Below are 14077 nucleotides of genomic sequence, written 5' to 3' on the forward strand. Positions count from 1 at the left end.
TAAATATTATGTATTAGACTAATATCATACAGTATATAACATTTCTGCCTCATCAGTTTAACATTATAGGACTATTTGCTAAAAATAATAATACTGTAATAATAATAACATGGTAGTAAAAAAATAAAAATAAACAATAATAATAATAATAATAAATATCAAGGACTTTATTTCATGCATTTTGGATCTCCTACAATCTTGCCATTAATATTCACTACACTCTAAGATAAAGGCATTCACTTAAATAACCTCTGCATATACTGTATATAAACATAAGATTTAGTGAGTAGGCAGAGAGGTGGACACATCTGAGACTAACTCTATGGCATCCAGGTCGCGCTTGGTGCCGTAGCGCTGCTCCTCCTCGGTCATGTTGTTGACGTAGTCCGCATCTGTGTCCCAGTCATCCTCGTCATTGTTGCCGTTGTCCAGGTTCACCTGGTGGCCTGCCTGAGCCTTCCACATCCTGTATGCACCTGCCCTCCCACTGCCTGCAACACTAAGTATACACTCAATACACAGATAAATACATACATACATACATACCAGTACATATATACTTAGATATACATTTAATGGTACAGGAAATAAATTGTAATTGGTAAAAAGTCTGGAATAAGTTAAGGAAAAAGAACTATAATAATCTATTACGCTATTGGTTTAAAAAATAAATACTGTAAATAAAAATTTCCTTCAAAAAAGTATTGACAGTACCACATCAGGACAGGTAATATCAACAGCCCCTATAACAAAAACTATATATATATATATATATATAAGGAAGGTGTTTTTTTAGATTTCAGACTTTATGCTGAACCTGGGGACTCTTGTTACAATAAATAAAACCATTTACCACCGGGAATAATGAATAATATAAAGTAGCTACTGTACACAGGTTGATGGGGTTAATAAGCATTTTTAAATACTGTACTGTACTGTCCTGTTAACATCCTCACCATTACTACTGTAGTTTCTGAGTCCTCTACCTCTCACACACTTCTATGCAGGGCCAGAACCAGCATTTTGGGAAGGGGGGAGGGGGCATGATTCCTGGTGGTATTACCACCAGCTTGAATTTGCACGATGCAGTACTAAATTCCTTAAACTCTAATATCAAATCCCTTTTCCCTGAACTGATTCTATGACAGTGCTGATGTGAGATATTTATTGCATACATTTTACTAAACAACACTGTTCTCACAACTAATCTCAGATCTGCCCCAAATAGAAATCCATCCATCCATCCATTGCCAGACGCCATGTATCCCAAACGGGGTGGTCAAGGGCTTAGAGTTAACTGTTTTACAGGGAGGGGCACTAATCCTCCACCAACCCCACTTGACACGTTGGGATGCCAACAGCATCTGGTGTTCCCAGGCGGTCTCCCATCCAAGTACTAACCAGACCCAACGTTGCTTAACTTCGCTGATCGGACGGGAAGCGATGTACTCAACGTGGCATGGCCGTTGGCACAAATAGAAATCACATCTGGTAAATATTTGGCAGAAGCCACAACTGAAGTTTAAGTAGTTTGAAGCCATTTGTTTATATCTCACCAATTTCTGACACTTTTTGTCTATGACACTCATGTCAGATTACCATAACTCCTTCCCCCCCTCCCCCCAAGGTCACTGATCCCCCCAGGTGTCATTCATAACCCCAGGGGCCATTTGTGTCGTAGGTGTCACAGAACAGTGCTGGCAAATAATGAGTGTTACCAAATAATGAGATATAATCATAAAACATTTAAAAATACTGTGCTTAAATTCCAGTTGAGCTTCTGCTAAATGTTACCCTGACATCCACCCCCATGCCCCCCTAAATCTATGCCTGCTAAGATGAATATAATCATCTGCTGGCAACTAAATTGGTATAAAGTAACTATTAGGATTTTTCACAGCCTTAAAAGCAATACAAGTCACACCTAAGCTTAAAAAAAAATATATATATTAGGTCACAAGTCTTACCAAAGTTGCCATTAAAATTAGAGCAGCTAGGATAGAGCAGTTCTGATTTCACCCACTCTGAAAAACTTATTGAATACCGTTTTAACCATCAAAGGACAGAGAGTCACATTTAAGACGATTAAAATTGCCTGTCTGGAAATAGAAAAGTTGCAGTGTCTCCTGAATGAATTTGTGAAGCCTTTTTCAGCCTCTTTAGAGATGGGAAGCCACCTAAAATCTGATTACAATCGTCTTATGGTGGCCAGGAAAAAAGCGTGAAATATCTCTGCTGGTCCGTAAGGTATTTCCTGTACAATATAAAGGGGAGGCGCCGGGTGCCAAGCGGAATCTGAACTGTCAAAAAATAAGTTTGTTACACCTCTCGAAATTTCCGCAAAAAAAACTACAAATCTACACCTTCTCTTATAATCTCACTCCCTGATTAAAGCATTATTGGTGTGACTAAAATCTGCATATCCTGAGGCGTAATATATCCCAAAATTACCTTCGGGGAAAGTGTGTTATCAGCGGCTGAGCCTCCCGTTGGCGGAAGTCGAGTGATAAGTGAACTAATTATTACCATATATTGCAACCAGGCCTTTATCGGCTTTAGAAGAGTAGTTATTACAATTTAACGCAATTTTTGTCATCAACTCTGGTCGTGATGTTCATTTCAAGTAAAAATCACCCAACACCCCATATTATTGTTATTTGAGAACGCGACAGGTTCATCTATTATTCTTTTAGCTTTCACGTGCATAATGTCACTCTGATTTATAAATTACATTGCAAGCTGAAATTAAAGTTCATACTATCAGATTAAATAAGAGTAATTATGAGACAGCTTCTTCCATTAAGCTCCCTGTATTTATTATTTCTACCACTAAAATAAAACCTAAAGAACGTACGGGTGACAGAGGAGGGTTTGTTTACACTGTGACTGGGCTACGAGGGAGGGTGTGAGGCATGGATGGGATTGGTGGTGAGAGTGGTTTAGCATTGTGCTAGTAAAATAGACGGAGCAGTCCTTAGTCTAACACCAAGAAAGTAAACTGTGGGACGACATACGGAGAAGAGTAAGTAGGTAAAGATTCAGGTTCAGGTGTTGTCGGAGGTATTGCCTTTGCAACGGCACCTCCTTTTTCTTCACTCTTCTCTGAGCTGTCTTTCTTCTTTTATCCTCTTCTGTCTTCTAGTCCACATCTGATGAAGTACTTCCTTTTCCTCTTTCATTCTCCTTTTGTCAAATAAAAAGTTTTCAATTATTTGAGTTTCATTTTCCTGGTATGGCTCTAGTTCTGTGACTTTCTGTCTTTCAGTTTGTAGTCCTGGACATGTTAATATGAAATGTTTGATATCTTCTATTTTAGCAGCACATAACTTACACTTTGTTTGCCTGTCTATCTGTCTATTTCTGTCTTTCAGTTGTCATGTGCTTGTTCCTGCTTTAAATAATGTCACTGATGATGGGTAGTTGTCATAGATTGTTTCTTCCTTTATATCTCCATTCCTTTCCCTGTACAAACTTGTCTTACTTGCCATGTCTTTTCATTTTTCCGTATCCAGTTTTCTTGTTTTTTCCATAATCTGCATCTTTGTTACCCCGTCAGTGCTGGTTATATTAAGTTCTTCCATATATTTCCTTGCTGTTTTTATCCATTCATGGTTTCCTTTTTCCTGTATGTCTCCCAGAATTGTTTTTAGCTGGTCGTATTTTCCATCTTTAATGTGCTTCGTGTAATTCAGTTTTTTTTTCATTATTCTTGTCCTCATCATTGAGGTTCCCACTTCCCCTCTCACTGCACATACTGGAGTATATTTTGGAGCTCCTAAGATCTGCTGGAACACTCTATTTCCTATTTTCTGTAATTTGTCTATATCACTTTCCGTATAAGTTATGTTACTGCTTCCAAACATTATTGACGGCAACACAATGCTCTTCCAAAAAGTTTTCCCAATTAGGCCTATCATTTTATTGCAACTGCTTAGAATTACCAAATATGTTGTGTCTGCCATTCTTTCTGCGTTTTCTAAACTTAGCTGTTTTTGCATTTTATACATATTTTATTTATTTTCTGTTCTCATTCTCAGATATTTTATGTTGTTCTCTGCCTTTATTCCTTCCACTTTTTCTGGTTGTTCCGTCATGTTCCATATTATTACATTACTTTTGTCCTTATTAATTTTCAGTCTATACTTTTCACTTGCTTCTTTTAATATTCTTATATTGATTTTTGCCTCTTCTATACTTTCTGCCACCAACAGTCCATCATCAGCGTAATACAGTACATTTACTCTTATCTCTTCATTCTTAAATCCCTTCCCCTCTCTTCAATGCTTTTTGTGATCGTGTATGTGATTAGCTTGAAATGTACCATAGCGTTGATCCTGTACACCCCTGCCTTATCCCACTAGTTATTTCCATTTCCACGCTGATTTCTCCGCCAAGCCGCTAAGCTCAATTTTTGTCCTGTCACCTTCATATATGTTTGCTATGGCATCTATAATAGCCTATATGGGTGTATCTGATATTCTTTCATTGTTTTAATTAGTCCTTTTCTTATTGAATCAAAATCTATCTGTCTATCTATAGCCCGACGCCCTAATCCCGCAAAGGGTGGCCGCAGACAAAACGCCTCCAAGTCACTCTGTCACCCACCATTTGACTCCCCTCCCCCCAACTCACCCCCCCCTCCCTCATATACCTCTCAACTCCATCCCTCCACCTCATCCTCGGTCTGCCCCTCCCTCTCCCTCCCTCCACCTCACCTACATACACCCTCTTAGTCAGTCTTTCATTCTCCATTCTCTCCACATGTCCAAACCACCTCAGTGTATTTCTCCTAATCTTTTCAACCACATCCACATCTACCCCACAACGTTCCTTCACTTCTTCATTCGTCATTGAATCAAAAGCTTTTTTATAATCAATTGATACTACTATTAAGGGTTTTTTCTTCCTGTAACTTTCTTCTACCATGTACTGTAGTATGAACAAATTATCCTCTGTCCTTCCACCCTTTGTAAATCCTGCCTGTTTTTCTTGTATTTCTTCGTTTTCTCTCAAATGCTCTTCTACTCTGTCTCTCAATTAGTGACATGAACATTTGTAGGATATATTGGTCATTGCTAGGGGTCTTAGATCTTGAGTTGTTGGTTTTTTCACTTTTGGTACCGTCTTTGTTTTTGAGGTTTTCCATTCCTTTGGCTTTTCTAGGCTTGTAATTTCTTTCTTAAGACACTCTGTAAGCTTCTGTATGCATACACCACTTTTGGCTGAGGCTTTATACATGCCTGGTTTTAGTCTATCAGGTCCTGGTGTTTTTCCATATTTCAAACTGCTTAGATAGTCTTTTATCTGTGCTGGTGTTATCTCTGGCTGCTTCATGGATTTAATTTTCTTATTTATTGGCTGCAAAGCATCTATATGTTCCCTGAGAATCATTGGGAATGCTTGGTTTTCACTTTCTTCTTTATTATTATCTTTTTCTATTGATTCTATGTATTCTTGTCTTTTTTCCCCTTTCCATTCCTCTTTTACTGTATTTGGGTGCTGCCGGTAGATTTTTTCCCAGTACTCAACCAATGCTTTTCTGCTCTCCTCTATATCCAGCTCTGATCCTTCACTGTTATACAGGCAATTGCTTTCCTCACCCTTTTTGTCTTTTTCTTTCAGTTTATTTATATTTTCCCATAGCTTCTTATTTTTCCCTTTTCTCATTTCTGTGGTTATCTTTTCCTCATGTTTCAACATCTCTGTCTTTACCTCTTCCTGTACACTTTTCTTTAGCTCTTGGTACCTTCTGTTTAATTCCTGTTTTCTTCCTTTGTCCTGCCCATTTCTCATTTGTCTGTTAATCTTTTTACGTTTCTGTATTTCATGCCTAATTTCTTTCGTTACCCATGGTGGTTCGTTCCTTTCACTACTTATTGCTTTCCTTCAGTATTTCCTCTTCAGTACTTTGTCTGTGGCTTCTCTCATTATTTTGTTGAAATTTTCTGCTGTTCCATCCTCGTTTTTCTTAACTTCATTTTCTACTTCTTCCCAGAACCTCTGTAATGCGTCTTCATCTGTTGTATAGTATTCTCTTTCCTCCCATCTACCTTTTCCAAACTTTAGTTTTTTTTCTTTTATTTTAAAACTCACTGTAATAAGGTTATGGTCTGACAGGTCTATTTCTTCACCTTTTTCATCTACTTTCATATTTTCAAACATTTTATATATTCTTCTGTTTACCATTACTAGATCTATTACACTTTTTTGTTCTCCTCTTTTCCAGGTCACTGTACCTTCACATTTTTCATTGCAGTTTAGTAGTACTAGGTTGTGTTCATTAATTAGCTCTGTTATTCTTTTTCCTTGCACATTTACACCTTGCCTCCCCATAAATCCTAGGTGCCCATTACAGTCACCCATCACAATGATTGGTTCATCTTTTCTTTTATCTAAAATTTCTCCTATTATTCTTTTAATTTCTGTTTCTTATTTTATCTTCATGTTTACTTTCCACTGAGAAGTATACTAGTACTACACCCATCTCCACTTTCCCCACTGTACCCTTTACATATAATATGTCTGTGCAGTTTGTTTTCTGTTTGCCTAACAAAATCTTTCCACTTCTGATATATATTATCATTAACCCTCCTCCTTTCTTTTCTTTAACATCCCTCATTTCTTCTGTTTTGTGTACTGATTCACTTACATCTATTTTATTAATTTTCTGTTGTGTTTCTGTTAGGCAGATTATGTCATACTATCTTTCTAACATGCCTTCTGCTTCTAACATCTTTGCTTTTGTTAACACTTGTATGTTCAATAGTTTGAATTTCACTTCTTCTTCTAGGTCTTTTTCTTTCATGCCCTCTTTTAATCCTGCTGTTATATCTGTTCTGCCTTTTTTTTCTTAACTTTCATTTCTCACATACTTCCTCCATTTCGCATTTCCTACTTAAAAATTTTCTCTCACTAGTTTGCCTTTCCTGATGAACCATCCTCTTTCTCCTTTGTCTCTTTTTTCTTTCATTTGTTCTCTCAGCTGTTTTTCCTTTTCTCTCTCTTTCAGTGTTAAATCTGGAACTATGTACATTTACTTATATTCCTCTTTCTTAGAGTCTTTCAGCTTCTTTGCATTTTTATCACCTGCCATTTCTTATATGTGCTTGACAGTTTTACTAAGAGTGGTCTTGGTGTCCTCCCTCCTGGCTCTCTGTCTTCACTCTTTCCTATCCTCACATCGTCTTCAGTACTCACTTCATCAATCTGGAGCTCATTTTCCACTAGGTCTAAACATATTGCTAGTTCCTGTTCTTTTCTTTCCAGTCCACTACCCTCTGAGTTTTCTGGCACATGAAAGATAATTATGTTATTTTTGTCATTTTTCTGTCTTCCCTTTCATCAAACATTTCCTCAAATTTCTCTGACATTTTCTCCTCAAAATTTTCTATGAATTTGTCCCATTTTCCACTTTGGTTATCCATCTTTGACTCTACTCCATGTACCCACTTTTTTATTTTCTGAAGTTCCTCTCTTAAATTTGCTTCATCTCCATTCACTCTAGTTTCTTCTTCCTTTCTGTCCAATATTGCCTCATCTCCATTCACTCCATTTCTTTCTTCCTTCCTATCCAACATTTCTGCAAACTGCTCTATCGTCCTCTTAGCTTCATTATTCTCATCTTTTACCACTTCAAGCTCAGCTCTAATTTTGTCATTCTCTTTCAGGGTCTTCCTAGCCTCACCAAGATTTTTCTTCACTTTGTGCTTACACTCACTGCAGAACCACAGCATATCTTCATCATCTTGTAATAACTTGACCAAAGTTTTTCCCACCTTTTCACACGATGAGTGGAACCAGCAATCACAGTCATCACATTGTACTCCTTCTTCATCTCTGGTTACCCGCCTCTTGCAGTGCCTGCATACAAGATACGCGCTACTTGAAACAGTAGAGGGATCCTGCCAGTTCAGTTCATATTCCTACAGTTCGTTTTCTGTATATTTCTGACTATTTTCAAGGTGGTATACTACCTTTTCCTGCAGAAAAATTTCCCACTGTTGTATCATCACGTTCCTTAAGCCGTACCTATGGTTGTTTGTTGAAGGCGTAACGGAAGCATTTTACTCACGTACTGAAAGGTGGATTTTGTTTCCCAGCTTCCCAAGTGGACGTTAGGTTAGGGTGGATTAGGTTAGGTTAGATTAAATTATCAGGTGCAGTTAAGCTAGGTAGTGGTAGATGGTGGCGACCATCATCCACTCACTTGATGTAGTGCTGCCTACTTCTTCCTTAGCCTTTATCATTCTTTTTCTGTGCCTGCCCTCCTCTCTTCGTATTTCTCCCATCTTTCCTGTCACTTCTTAATGCTTTTCTTTCCTTTACAGGTGGCTTTACATTGAGTGATAGACCAAATGGTTTCCTGTAAGCCATGAAATCATTTACAACGCTCGGTGGTAACCATATAACCAAACCATATGTGCTCCCTATGTATTAGCATGTGGGTTGGTGGCGGTTTAGTGCCCCTCCCCCTAAAACAAATAACTCAAAGTCAAATGGCCACCCCTTGCGGGATTAGGGCGTCTGGCAATAGATAGTTAGCTGGTTAAGCTGGGTTAGGTTATGTTTAGTTAAACACATAGGTTAGGACAGTCCCTTCTGTATTACACTAGACAATTCAAATGAGTTGACGCAGTGGAACATAGCGAAAAACAATGGGGGAAATAGATTGCACGAGAAACGTTAATTTACCATTCCATGAATAATCAGAAAAATATAACAGACTATCAGGAAGAAGAAGAATTGGTTTTGTAAGGTGCTTCTACTGCTTCAAATAAAGCATACCTTTACCAGCAAGTACCAAACCATACGTGCTCCCTACGTGTCAAATGGTTTGGTGGAGGGTTAGTGCCCCTCCCTGTAAAACAAATAACTCATAGTCAAATGGCCACCCTGTATGGGATTATGGCGTCTGGCAATGGAATGGACGTACAGTTAAGAGAGAGAGCATAGGTAAATTTTACTTGGGGAGTCTCTGAATAGCGAGACAACAGTTGGAAAAAAGTCACTCCGGCCCCTAGGATTACCGACACTAATCACTCCGGCCCCTGATAGTCTGATACAGAAATGTCTTCTTCATCTTTTTATTAGGTTAGGTTAGTTAATAATAATTAGATAAGGCTGTAATGAGTGGATTTCTGGCAGGAAAAAAGGAGCTGGTGTGACTTGGGTGGGAGGCTGAAGTGACATGAAATCATACTCATGTTGGGAAAATTTTACTCAAGGGCATGAAGAGCACTGTCCCTGTTTAGACCCTTGCAGGGCTCCATTATTCATCCATTTTAATGATGCAGGGTTAACCAGTACATTTGTCACCTACTGGTACCTATTAAGAAAGCCCTTACTATATACAATACAGTATATCAGTATATCTGTCTGTCTATTGCCAGATGCCTTAATCCTGTAAGGGTGGCCACAGACAAATTGCCTCCATGTCACCCTGTCTCCCGCCATTTCACTGCCCTGCTCCCAGCTCATACACCCCTCTCTCATATACCTCCCCACTTCATCTCTCCATCTCATCCTTGGCCTCCCCCTCCCTCCCCTCCCCTATGCCTCACTCACATACACTTCTTGCTAGCCTCTTGCTCTTCATCCTCTACATATGGCCAATCCACCTCAATGTATTTCTCTTAACACTTTCTATCACATCCACAGCCACACCACAATATTCCTTCACTTCCTCATTTTTTAGTCTTCCTATCCATGTGACACCTCGTGCTTCTCTCAAATATGTAACTCATTTCCACTGCTCTCACTCTTGACTTGTGTCCCTCCAACAATACAATGTCACTCTTATATTCCAAATGTTCCGATCTCCTGACAGATGATGGTGTGGTAGTAAGGGTTTTGCATAGCCTAATTCAGAAATACTGCAATATGAACAGTGGTATATCATAGTTCAGAGAGAGAGAGAGATTTTGTAGTAGCTACCGTAACAGATCTGTATTCATATAATATAAAGCAGGTTCTTACTCATTTCATGCATTACAGTATTCCAGCATATGTGGTTTTAACTCTTCCCAGAGCTGGTGACCTGACTGACACAGAGGTGGTGTGTTGTACTCCACTGGTAAGCAAGTGACCCAGTGTGTGGGACGAGGCAACCATGGAGGTTAGTAAATTGAAGCAAAGTTTCCTTGCTGAACCTGACTTCTGTCCATCCTGTGGTGCTATCCTCATGATGCCTAGGCACGGCGAGTGCGTCACCTGTGTCGTCTGCAGCTTCAGTATCTCCCTTGATGGTTAGTGTTGTACAGTATTAAAATGTCTGACATGTACAAGTGTGAGTCGTAGGAGCTTTGAAGAATTAATATTGATACTCTTAACCAACTCACAGTGGGAACATATTTATACTCTTTTTACTCCAACTTGGCCTAAAATTACCATCTTACCATCTTCAGTACTAAGTTGTAACAATAGATTAGCACTAGAATATGATGATAGTCACACAGATGTGCTATGGAAAGGATGTAGAGTCATATTATTGCCCTTTTCTGCCAATTAACTGACGAAGTAACTTCAAAAGGAGAAAAATCTGGGCCAAGTGAAGGTAAAAATGGTACAGTTGTGTATTTTATGCCTAATAATTTGAGATGTTTTATTTCAGCTGAGAATTAGCTGTGGAAGTCCACGAGTTTTATTTGGAGGGGACAGAAAGGCTGGAAGGTATATGAGGAAAACGAAGGACAAAAATATTCACTTGACCCAAAATGCCTGACCGACCGTATATAACCTTATCAGTATATACTCTGCCAAACCGACACGACATGCAGTACACTTCTTAGAACAATTGACATTAGTAAAGCCTTTCATGCCATCCCCCGAAAAAAATTATAACATTTGTGAATAATCCAAAATACTTGACCTCCAGACCTCATTGGGCGCAAGACAACATATAGTGTGGAGTTCACGCCAGTGGGGGTGCACTCAAAGAAGAAGAGCAAAGAAGACGTAGAGGACGAGTTGGGCCAGATGGACAATGATCGAGAATGTAGCAAGTGCGGCCACCGGGGCATGTCCTACACTACCATGCAGCTGCGCTCAGCTGATGAAGGGCAAACCATATTCTACATTTGTCCAAAGTGCAGGTTAGTTAGTTTTTTTTTTTATGGGAAAGCTTGGGTAGGAGCTTTTCCATTCTACAGAACTAAGCAGAGTTCCTTTTTCCAAGCAACTTCTGTCATTGCTTAACTGTAATAATAACATCTGTTGAACCCACGTACCCAACCTAAGACCAAATTGAAATAACACACCAGTACACCTAATCAGTTTTTTTTTTTTCAGTTCCAGCTGCCAAGTTGCCGTTACAGCAGGTTTGTTTATGTTGCAGGCACAGAGAAGTGGAGAATTCTTAGCAGGTGTTCTTCCCTTCAGTGGTGGTCGATGCTGGTAGTGTGCCGTTCTGCCCAGTATCATCCATCACTTATCCCAGGTACCTTATTGATATGATTCCAAGGTGTTGTGTCAAGGTAAAACGGTTTGTTATTATCCAGTGGACACTAATTAAGCTGCAACCCGGGTAATCTTTTAAATTTCTTTAGGTAGACATACAGCAGAATACATGTTGAGGAAATAAATTGATGTAAATATTTAAAAAGTAAAATAATCAGGAACAATGCTAGTTAGGCATGTTATGATGCTAATTTTCCATAAAGTTTCACAGTACCAGCTGATATCCATAGCAGACATCAGCTAGGGAAGAACAGACTGCCCTTCATGTCAATAATGACCAGTCATATACAGCTTAAAAAAGAATGTCTAGCCAGTACAAAAAGCATCATTGACCTGTTCATTGGACTATGCAGTACAAGCAGTATATTACACTACTTACAGGAGAATAAAACAGAAGTACAGACACAGTATTATGACTTAGTTTTTACACATTGATATTGGTATTTGGTCATTATGCCCTTGGGTGTCAGTTCTGTGTTGATGCTCATGTATTTGGCATGCTGCCAGACAATTATGCCAATTATACTTTGACGGCCATTGTCACTGGTAATGGCTGCCACTGAGTCTTTTTTTGTTCTTGATTACACAGTTGTTGTGCCTTTCTTGAACCAAACCCAATACTCTCCGTTCATCCAGAGCTTGCCAGGATCAGCTGTAATAGCAGTGGTTAAAGTAAAAACAAATACACTCAAACCTCAATTTAAGGGATTTTGGATTTAAGGGACTCCATATTCTACCTGACAAACGAACAAGACCATTCAAAAATGAAACGTAATGTCTAGGTTATACTCATTAATATGTTTCTTTATACAGTACCCGTAAAATAATATTCATAATCATATAAATATGTAAGTTAAGTGAAAGTCATTGCATTTCATAATAACATTGTCTTTATCTGTGGTAAAACAATGGACATTTTCAAGCAAGAGACAAGTTGATTCCCCATTTAGTCCCTTAAATCGAGGTGCGAGTGTAATTGAACAAAACAATGAAAATCAAGTAGTTAATTTTTCCATCCACTCTGCAAGTAGTTACGGGCATCCATGGGACAGTGCTTCAGTTTCAGAATGACGGGTTCGTAGTGGTTGGGCAGTCATAAAGAACGTGCAGACACCTGTACTCTGGCACCTCCTTTTATGTTCATCAGTCTGCTTTTGTTTAGAACAGTGAACAGGCTGATAGTATTTTACCGACTCATCCATATTTTATGTGGTAGCTGTAGGAGCTAATTTTCACATTGTTCTTTCATCATCAGTCCCTGGAAGGCAGGACACTTAGCAGTTTGCTTTAGCATCTCCTCCTCAAAGTTCACTAATTTATGATGTACCATACAGTCACTGTTGTCAGTCTAGGCCTGATGTAAACCCCAAGTGTAAATTTCATTTGAAACCACAGGGCAAAGCATTTCTCCAGTGGTGTAAGCAAGCAGGCATTTTGTCTGGGAGGGCCCAGTGTTGAGGATAATTAGGCATTGGACAATTGGAGGCATGAGCCAGAATTAATGTGACTTGTAGATTACCATACCTGTGTGATATTCTTGATTTTTAATGTAACCATGAAAACTGGAGGTATTATCCTCAAGATTATGGTGGCCAAAACTCTCAAGGATAATAAAACTGAAATTAACAACGTTCCTTTAATAACATAACATTAAATTGCAACATATTTGAAATGTTATAACATTGGCTATACATTTCTCCTACCAATACTTTTTTTTTTTTTTATTCTGGTGTGATGTCATTTATCCAGACCCAAACATAACTAAACTGAAGGTGGTATCTGAATGTATTTCCTATATTACAATAGTGTTGTAAATGCATAATACAGTGTAATAAACCAGGATATGTAAAACATTAAGTTGTTCATTATTATTTAATAATAGGCATTATACAGTAAATGTAACTTTTCATAAAAATAAATATTTTTCCTTATTCTACATAGCAAAAGTTTCAGGGCATCCAATACCCCTCTTCCTGTTCCCTAATAAAAATGTACATGAAGTATCAAAATCTCATATTCTTGAAGTTTATAGAATCTGAGCATAAGTATAAGATAACAGCCCTAGCCCTACCCATGGAATAACTCCAGCATTATTATTTGAAGTGAGGGTACTTGACTCAAACTGTACAATAATCTAAAACCTATAGAAACACCTCACTCCACAGCAAAAAGCACAAAACATAATGGCAATTCCATTACTGATTTTCCTCATTAGTGCCAGTTCTTGAGTGTAAAGGCAACACTTGGGTAAGTGATACTACCTTTACCTTCACCTCTGGCACCAGGCTGTGTGTTCAGGTCTGCGCTGGAGGATGCTGCAAACAGCAAGGAGGCACCACTGGAAAGACGACTGCAGGAATCTGCATGCTTAGGGCTGGAAGCAGGGCTGGCTGAGGTTGGTGCATAGATGGCAGGGGTAGGACTGCTAGATGACAGGGACAAAGGAGTATTCATACCACTTGTACATGCAGTGGTGGCAGGGCAGAACACTTTTGAAGCTGGTGAGGCATACACCATGCCATGATGTCCAGCAAACTTAACTGTACCTGGAGATGTTGCATTTCTACTCCTGGCAATGGCAGAAGTCTTCTGTAGGAGTGAAACTGAGACATTAGAGGGCTGT

General features: G+C 38.8%; 2 protein-coding genes and 1 non-coding gene across 5 annotated transcripts in view; 1 reads left to right on the forward strand and 2 right to left on the reverse strand.

Annotated features, from left to right (window-relative positions):
* Cortactin (cortactin) overlaps positions 1–2509 on the reverse strand; it is a 55418-nt gene extending 52909 nt beyond the window's left edge. The window contains exons 1-2 of the mRNA XM_080268603.1: positions 2452–2509; positions 320–491 (exon numbers count right to left, since the gene is read on the reverse strand). Coding sequence (XP_080124729.1) covers positions 320–465 — 146 coding nt within the window. The 5' untranslated portion in view covers positions 466–491; positions 2452–2509. The remainder of the gene's footprint in view (positions 1–319; positions 492–2451) is intronic.
* On the reverse strand, positions 1353–1471 carry LOC145394845 (5S ribosomal RNA). Its single transcript, XR_013896491.1, has one exon. It is a non-coding gene; the product is annotated as a 5S ribosomal RNA (ribosomal RNA).
* A 366-nt stretch (positions 2510–2875) lies between the features above and the next one.
* Positions 2876–13802, forward strand: Polr1H (RNA polymerase I subunit RpI12). Of its 3 annotated transcripts, none has more exons than XR_013896482.1 (5): positions 2876–3022; positions 10027–10244; positions 10874–11090; positions 11333–11434; positions 13740–13802. XR_013896482.1 is itself a non-coding variant. In XM_080268599.1 (5 exons), the coding sequence occupies exons 2-4, from the start codon at positions 10109–10111 to the stop codon at positions 11355–11357; spliced, it is 378 nt and encodes a 125-aa protein (XP_080124725.1). In that variant the 5' UTR covers positions 2876–3022; positions 10027–10108; the 3' UTR covers positions 11358–11396; positions 11472–11571. The 3 variants fall into 3 exon arrangements, 2 of the variants coding, with proteins under 2 accessions (XP_080124725.1, XP_080124724.1); XM_080268599.1 differs by lacking the exon at positions 13740–13802 and adding an exon at positions 11472–11571 and having other exon boundaries at positions 11333–11396; XM_080268598.1 differs by lacking the exon at positions 13740–13802 and having other exon boundaries at positions 11333–11451.
* Positions 13803–14077: the final 275 nt, after the last annotated feature.

This window comes from Coenobita brevimanus, chromosome 28 (assembly GCF_032717465.1).
Source record: "Coenobita brevimanus isolate Jiangsu-jjx chromosome 28, ASM3271746v2, whole genome shotgun sequence".
Lineage (NCBI taxonomy): Eukaryota > Metazoa > Arthropoda > Malacostraca > Decapoda > Coenobitidae > Coenobita > Coenobita brevimanus.

Excerpts from the sequence above, each read along its gene's own strand:
- Polr1H (XM_080268599.1), top strand. The coding sequence starts at position 10,109 with ATGGAGGTTAGTAAATTGAAGCAAAGTTTCCTTGCTGAACCTGACTTC. Across the intron at positions 10,245-10,873 it reads CTTCAGTATCTCCCTTGATG|ACCTCATTGGGCGCAAGACA; the intron begins GTTAGTGTTGTA and ends CTTGACCTCCAG. Across the intron at positions 11,091-11,332 it reads TACATTTGTCCAAAGTGCAG|GCACAGAGAAGTGGAGAATT; the intron begins GTTAGTTAGTTT and ends TTTATGTTGCAG.